This window comes from Aquarana catesbeiana, linkage group LG04, assembly GCF_042186555.1.
Source record: "Aquarana catesbeiana isolate 2022-GZ linkage group LG04, ASM4218655v1, whole genome shotgun sequence".
NCBI lineage: Eukaryota > Metazoa > Chordata > Amphibia > Anura > Ranidae > Aquarana > Aquarana catesbeiana.
Genome location: NC_133327.1, coordinates 458,501,202 through 458,508,869, shown reverse-complemented (window position 1 = coordinate 458,508,869; position 7,668 = coordinate 458,501,202). Strand labels below are relative to the sequence as shown.

Below are 7,668 nucleotides of genomic sequence, written 5' to 3'. Positions count from 1 at the left end.
GCATAGAGACCACCAGCAAAGAGACCGCCTGGGGGGGCGTGTCCGGATGTAAACCGAAGAGGACGTGTTGCTGAGGAGCTCTGCAAATCCTGCCACAATCTGCTGCCATCCTGCATACAGACCACCCTGGTAAGCTTCCAAACTTACCCTACTTGTCCCTGGGCATTCCCTGCAGCGGCCCCAGCATAAATTGCGGAGCCCAGACGGCCGATTGTGTTTCTACTCGGCCACGGCCTAGCTACACACAACAGAGACATGCCACCATTTTGAGGCCTACAGAACCTCCGACATCCCCGAGCTCGGGTGCCAGGATCCGCGGGACGAGCGACAGTTCATCCTTACCCACCTGTGGCGGCTTTCCCGGGGAGGCAGATGGGCTGTGTGGGTCACCAGAAGATCCATAAAGGCTGATTACAGTGCCGTGATCCAGCCATCCCATACTCCTTCCCCTGTGCCACCATCCTTGAAGGGGACATGTCTTACTGGAAACCCCGACCCTGTGCAGGCATTTCAGCTTTACCGCACCTTCCATCCTGTTCCCTGGACCCCTGTGCCTACCCATGGGCTCCCCAAGACACTCCTTCATAACAGGGTACACTTCGGGTGGGCCCCCCTAGGACTGGTCACTCGCAATCCAGACAGAAGACTCCCCATACCTCTCCGGCCACCTTGTCCAGGAGGAAGCCCGCTGCTGCGATGCAGAGAACACGCAAACGGTTGCAGAGTCAGGGGCTGTGGAAGCCCCCACGGAAGCGGAGATCCTGGCGGCCATTACGGCATGCAAAGAAACTCTGACTGCCAAGATAGACTTCCTGACCGTAGATGTCGGTCTCATCCGTCAAGACATGGATAAATTCTGGTCCCGCATAGCTGAAGTGGAGGACAGGGTCTCCACGGTGGAGGATACGGTCCGGTCGGATTCCACAGAGGTAAGGGCCCTGCAGCTCCAAGTGAAAGCGCTCCAGGAGCAAGCCATAGACACTGAAAACCGCCTCAGGCAAAATAACATTCGCATACTTGGTTTACCCGAGAGAGCTGAGGGCCCCAGACCAGCTGAGTTCACTGAACAGTTGTTGTCCACCCTGTTTAATTTAGGTAATGTGCCGCCCACATTTGTAGTGCAAAGAGCCCACAGGGTCCCACCACTCCATCCAAGACCTGGGGCCTCTGCACGTCCCTTCCTGCTACAGACATTAAATTACCGCGATCGAGACCGCATACCTAGCGGCAGCCCGAGCCATGCCTGAAATTAAGTATGAGAACACCAGACTGTTTTTTTTTCAGATTTCTCTCAGGAGGTGCAGCAATGCTGCAAGTCTTTCACAGATCTAAGACCCCGACTCCGGGAAAAGGAATACGTTTTGGCCTTTTATACCCCAGCAGGCTGAGGATCACTGATGGGGATAACACCCGCTTTTTTGACATTCCGGAGGCTGCTGTGGCGTGGTTGGATACCCGCTAGTGACATACTGCCAACAGGAACTATGATTAACATACAACACGCTGAGACCAGCTAAGTACCTTGTCCTCCTTTGATGACCTACCTTCTGCCTCATGTTACCTTCCAGCATTACCCACTATCTTTCCGTATGCCTTTCTCCACTGCTGCACCTCATCATCATCTTAACTCCCTATTTGATATCCTCTGCTGACTGGACAAATGCCCACTCCTCCTGCCTGAGGAGCTCCAGCAACTGCCACTGATTTCTGTCTTTGACCTCTGAATGGAGACCCGTCCCATTTTCCCACCTTGAACCCCCACCTCACTCCGGTCCCAGTGAGGACTTTTGCTAGTTATGGCAGACCCCCTTTTCTCACCTCAGTCCTGGACAAGACCCTACTCTGCAGTTGCCAGGACCTGCAAGAGAAACTTTCCCCCCTTTTTTGTGTTTTTCCTTTTTTAAAATTTTTGGATACAATCTTGCATTTTGAGATTACAGAACTGGTTGAGACCCATGTTATAGGGCCCCCCCTTCTAAATGTAGGATACTTGTTCCTTTTTTTGGGGTAAAAACTATTCCCATTCCCTTCCTCAGTTTTGTGAAGGTGATGGAAACTAGTAGGATAAGCACCTTGTGCTTGGGCTGGTTTTCGTTTGATTTCTTGCTATGCTCAATGTTTTTACTATATCGAAGTGATAACAATCAGTTGTAAGTCATGATTGAGATTATGCTGCTCATAATTAGTCTCTTGAATCACCTTCCTCGTTATCAGGTCATCCAGATGAAATCTAGACCTAATGGCTGATCAAAAGGCAAACTCCTTTACTGTTCTCTCGTGGAATGTTAGAGGTCTAAATTCCAAATTTAAAAGAGCCCTCTTATTCCAATACCTGAAATCCAATTCTCCCCAACTTATTTTTCTCCAGGAGACTCATCTTATGGGCAGCAGAATCCTAACATTAAAAAAGCAGTGGATTCAAAAGGTGATTCACGCCACATACTCCACTTACGCAAGGGGCGTGTCAGTTCTAATACACAAGAACTTCTCATGTGTAATTGAAGAGATAAGCACAAACCCCCAAGGTAGGTTTGCTCTGGTAGTATTTACCTTGTGGTTGCAAAAATATATTGTGGTGAATATGTATGTCCCTCCACCCTTCTCCCCAAAAATTTTGTACACGGTTCTGGAGAGGATCACCCCCTTTTGTCCTGGGAATATTTTGATCATGGGGGATTTTAATGCCACCATGCCACCTGAGCTTGACAGACCCACTCCCTCTATAAATCATTCTACAGAGCTCTCCACCTGGGCCCAGGCCATAGGCTTAAATGAAATATGGAGATGGAAGCACCCTACTACCCGATCCTACTCCTGCTTCTCAGCTTCCCATAAGACTGCCTCGCAGATAGACCTGGCTACTGTTGGCAGACGTGCTGGAGGCGAAGTATTTGCCTAGTGGGCTGTTGGACCATAGCCCCCTGGTTGTAGCATTCCGCACCCCTGCCTCCCATAGCACAGCTTTATGGAGGCTGGGTTCGGGATGGATCTCCCATCCTGACCTTACAGATGAAATGCCAACGCTGCCGAGTGAGTTCTGGGAGCGGAACACGGGGTCCTCCGCTCCAGATATCACTTGGGATGCCTTCAAGGCCTACACTAGGAGACAATGTATTTTCTCCATCGCAGCCATCAGAAAGAAACAGACATTAGAGAATCAGTCTTTGCAACAGTCAGTGATAGATCATACAAACACATACAATTGAATTCGGACCCTACCCCAAGCCACTTTGATCTTCTGGCAGTTGCCCAGAGAGAACTGAACCTTCACCTGGCAGAAATCACTAAGCTAGAAACATGTAAAAATAAGCAACGATTCTTTGAGCAAGGGGACAGAAATGGATGACTTTTAGCCATGCTAGCCCAATATGACCAACCACTCACACTCATTTCTACAATAACCACTCCAGAGGGTGAGACGGTAACAACCCCCTCAGGCATACTAAAAGAATTTAATAACTTCTATGAAACTCTCTAGGTCTCCGGTCTGCCCTCCGACTTTCTGCCCGAGGAGCTACGAGATCTGTTAGATCCTTTGGCTCTCGGTTGGCTGTTGGACACAGAGCGAGAGACATTGGTGCAACCTTTTACAGCTTTAGAGGTACTAAACGCAATCCAATCCTTCCCCTCCAGAAAGGCACCAGGCTCAGATGGGCTGCCAATTGATTTCTACAAAACGCATGGGGAGATGCTGGCACCGCAGTTGGCATTATTATATACGAAATGCCTTTCGGAAGGGAAATTACCAGAATCTATGTACTATGCTCATCTGACCTTAATGTATAAACCTCAGAAAGATCCTACTTCCTGTGCATCCTACAGACCCATTGCATTACTAAATAATGATTTCAAAATTTTAACAAAACTCCTTGCCATTAGGTTATACCCCATGCTACCACCCAGCAAAGAGACCGCTCAGCACAGCAAAGAGGCCGCCCAGCGAAGAGACCACCCAGCCCAGCAAAGAAACCGCCAGCAAAGAGACCACCCAGCCCAGCAAAGAGACCAACAAAGAGACCACCCAGCAAAGAGACCGCCAGCAAAGACACCGCCCTGCAAAGAGACCGCCAAAGAGACCACCCAGCCCAGCAAAGAGACCGCCCAGCAAAGAGACCGCCAGCAAAGAAACCGCCCAGCCCAGCAAAGAGACCGCCAGCAAAGAAACCGCCCAGCACAGCAAAGAGACCTCCAGCAAAGAGACCGTCCAGCTCAGCAAAGAGACCGCCCAGCAAAGAGACTGTCAAAGAGACCGCCCATCACAGCAAAGAGACTGCCAAAGAGACCGCCCAGCCTAGCAAAGAGACCGCCCAGCAAAGAGACTGTCAAAGAGACCGCCCATCACAGCAAAAAGACCGCCAGCAAAGAGACCTCCCAGCGAAGAGACCGCCAGCAAAGACAGCGCCCTGCAAAGAGACTACCCATCCGAGCAAAGAGACCACCAGCAAAGAGAACGCCCAGGACAGCAAAGAGACCACCCAGCACAGCAAAGAGACCGCCCAGAACAGCAAAGAGACCACCCCGCCAGCAAATAGACTGCCCAACAAAGAGACTGCCCAGCAAAGAGACTGCCAGTAAAGAGACCGCCCAGCACAGCAAAGAGACTGCCAGCAAAGAGACTGCCAAGCAAAGAGACCGCCCAGACCAGCAAAGAGACCACCCAGCCCAGCAAAGAGGCCGCCAGCAAAGAAACCAGACCACCAGCAAAGAGACTGCCCAGCGAAGAGACCACCCAGCCCAGCAAAGAGACCAGCAGCAAACAGACCGCCCAGCAAAGAGACCACTCAGCAAAGAGACTGCCCAGCCCAGCAAATAGACTGCCAGCAAAGAGACCGCCCAGCAAATAGACCGCCCAGCACAGCAAAGTACCTCTCATTAGTGTCCACTTGTGTCATAGGTGGAGACCTCAAGATTCTCCCATTTAGAAGAGTGTAGCTCTCATGGTTCAGAGAAGCAGGATCTCACAAATCTATGGATAGTGTAGGACCCACTAATCATGGGGTACTTTGTCGCAGTAAGTGGGCTTAGCACCATATAGCAATATGGTGTGACCAAATCCCCATATTTTTGAAAATGTCTTTTTGAAAATGTTTAGGTGTTTTTAAACTAGCCTTGCTGGAGGTGAATGTTTTTTTGTATGTGTGCGCTGTAATATTTTTCTTCCAGCACAGCAAAGAGACTGCCAGCAAAGAGACCGCCCAGCAAATAGATGGCCAGCAGAAAGACTGTCTAGCAAAGTGACCACCCAGTAGAGTTCGCAGACCACCCAGCCCAGTCCACAGTACAACCCCATTCAGCAGCATTTTGCGCAAAACAGTAACAGACCAGTCCAGTTTACATGAGGCTAGCGAGGAGTAGGAGGAACGCCTGGCTACCTACCGCTATCCATGATCACTCGATCAGATACCATGACACACGGCTCCAAACCAATCTCCTGGACAGCAGTGAGAGGCAGGGCAGAGCAGTGGAGTACAGATCACCCCACCCGCCACTCCCACAAGCTGCAGCCATTCCATCCCTCAGGGCAGTGGCAGCAGGCTACATAGGAGGAGGAGGAGCCGGGGGTTCACACAGGATATGGGGGGAGTGCTCTGCCGGAGGTGCCCCCGTGTTTGATCCCTCTGGGGGCAGCAGGACTATACAATTAGGAGGAAAGGAGAGGAAGGAATGCTCTGGCAAAGGTGGCAGAACGGCGCTCCTGTGCGTTCTGACAGAAAAAAAGCCCTGCCTATATCCCTAATCAACGTTGACACGAAAATTCTCTGTAAAATTGTTGCTTCCCATCTGACACATATCCTTCCATCAATCATCCATCAGGCCCAATCAGGTTTTGTCCCAGGGCGGTCTGCTACCGTCAACATCCGTAAAGTCCTCCTGAATTTACTAAAAAACGCACCCTGACCATGATACAGCCATTATCTTATTGGATGAAGAGAATGCTTTCGATAGCATCAGCTTCTCTTGGCTGTTCATGGTCATGAGAGCGGTTGGCATGACTGGTCCCATATTACAATTTGTCCAAAAGATATACTCCTCACCAATGGCCTTGTTACTCCTAATTTCATGTCCCCTGACATCCCACTCTCTAAAGGCATTCACCAAGGCTGCCCTCTATCCCCTCTTCTCTTTAACATAACCATTAAACAACTTTGGCATGTACAAAAAATAATTACTAAAGATTGTTCAGATGCTGTTATAATGAGGTGAGGTGAGGGCATAGTGAGGAGAAAAATCTTCCATGAAGTTTGCTGTCCACTGTTTCATAAACAGCTCCTTAGTAGGCATTATTTGTGTGATCATAACAAAAGACACATTAACAGCACAATATTAATAGTATAATTTTAATGTATGCTTAATGTTTCTTCTTCACAGGAACTCTGGATACTTGACAGGCACGTGTTCCAAATCCCAGCGTCTGCAGGGTTTCAGTTGTGAATTTCTGACAAGGAGAAATACACAGCATCACCAGCAACTTTGCATCACCACCTGTTGTAAGATAGAAGAGTTGAATGTTAAAAACAAACTGTCCAAAATATATAGTATAGTTTTACTCATTACAAAATTTTCTAGGGTATCTTAACATTGACCTTTCTGTAACTATGCAAATCTGTATGAATGATTTCCTGATATGTTGCAATAGACAGCAACATAATAATAATAAAAAAACTCAAGCTTTTATCATTAAAATTCAGTTCTTTTTATCATTTAAAATGCAGTCCAGAGCTCCATTAACTTTATCTACTGACATCTACTTTCATTCACATATTATAATGTAAAAAAAAATAAAAAATAAAGAATTGCTTCTATACAATTTTACATGCTGTTTTCTGATAACTCCAACACTGAAAAATCCTACTTGGTCCTCTTTATGAGGGAGCCAGGGGAAATGTGTTTGTTACAGTCAACTCTGTCTGTACTTTGATGGCTTATTATCAGACGAAAAAAGGATTAAGAAAAGCTGGCCATACTTATTGTATATTACATAGTTAGGTTGAAAAAGTCCTAATTCAACCAATAAAAAAGTACATATAATCCTATGACAGGAGTCACTTTGGGCGGAGGGCCTGTGGAACCCAGAAACCCTTGGGGAGGTTGGGAAACCCTTGTTTCAGCTCCCTATGCACCTCCTATGTCTAAGTCACCCTGTGTCCCTAATAGGGGCACAGGGTGACCGAGAACCCCAGTCTGATTTGTGTTAGTCGGACTCACTGTACAGCCACACTGGAATGTTGTATATATGTATATATTGTGTGTTGTCTAATGCTGTTGGACTGTTTGCTGGGATCGTTTGGGGTGTGGTTGTATTCCATTGTTCTATTGTGTCTGTCTGCCTTGGGAGAAATGTATATTATGGGATGTATGGAATGTATGTCTATGTGGAGGGGGGGATTCCTCCAGCAGCCCCTCCTTGCTGATAAGAATGTTTACTGATGAGAAGTTTGAATACACCTGACCTGTGTGTCTATTGTTATTAGACAGTTTACCCCGCCCTGAATGCAAAGGGAGGGGGAGGGGTTGTCCCTGAGTGTTACCTCTCTGTACATGTGTTTCAATAAACAGTTCATGTTCCAGCTTGCAGCCAAACAAGTCCTGCCTTGTTCCTGTTTGTAATATGTGGCTAATATCTATATTCAGAGTGGAGGAAACATTAATGTTAGTACCCAGTTATAT

At 47.8% G+C, this 7,668-nt stretch overlaps 1 protein-coding gene across 3 annotated transcripts in view; it reads right to left on the bottom strand.

Moving 5' to 3' along the window:
- Positions 1 to 6,341: 6,341 nt before the first annotated feature.
- KIF25 (kinesin family member 25) overlaps positions 6,342 to 7,668 on the bottom strand; it is a 161,928-nt gene continuing 160,601 nt past the window's right edge. For 2 of the 3 annotated variants that reach the window (XM_073627535.1, XM_073627536.1), the window contains one exon: positions 6,342 to 6,483. In XM_073627535.1, the coding sequence (XP_073483636.1) occupies positions 6,350 to 6,483 (134 nt within the window). In that variant the 3' untranslated portion in view covers positions 6,342 to 6,349. The remainder of the gene's footprint in view (positions 6,484 to 7,668) is intronic. The other variant, XR_012243938.1, reaches the window with a different exon arrangement.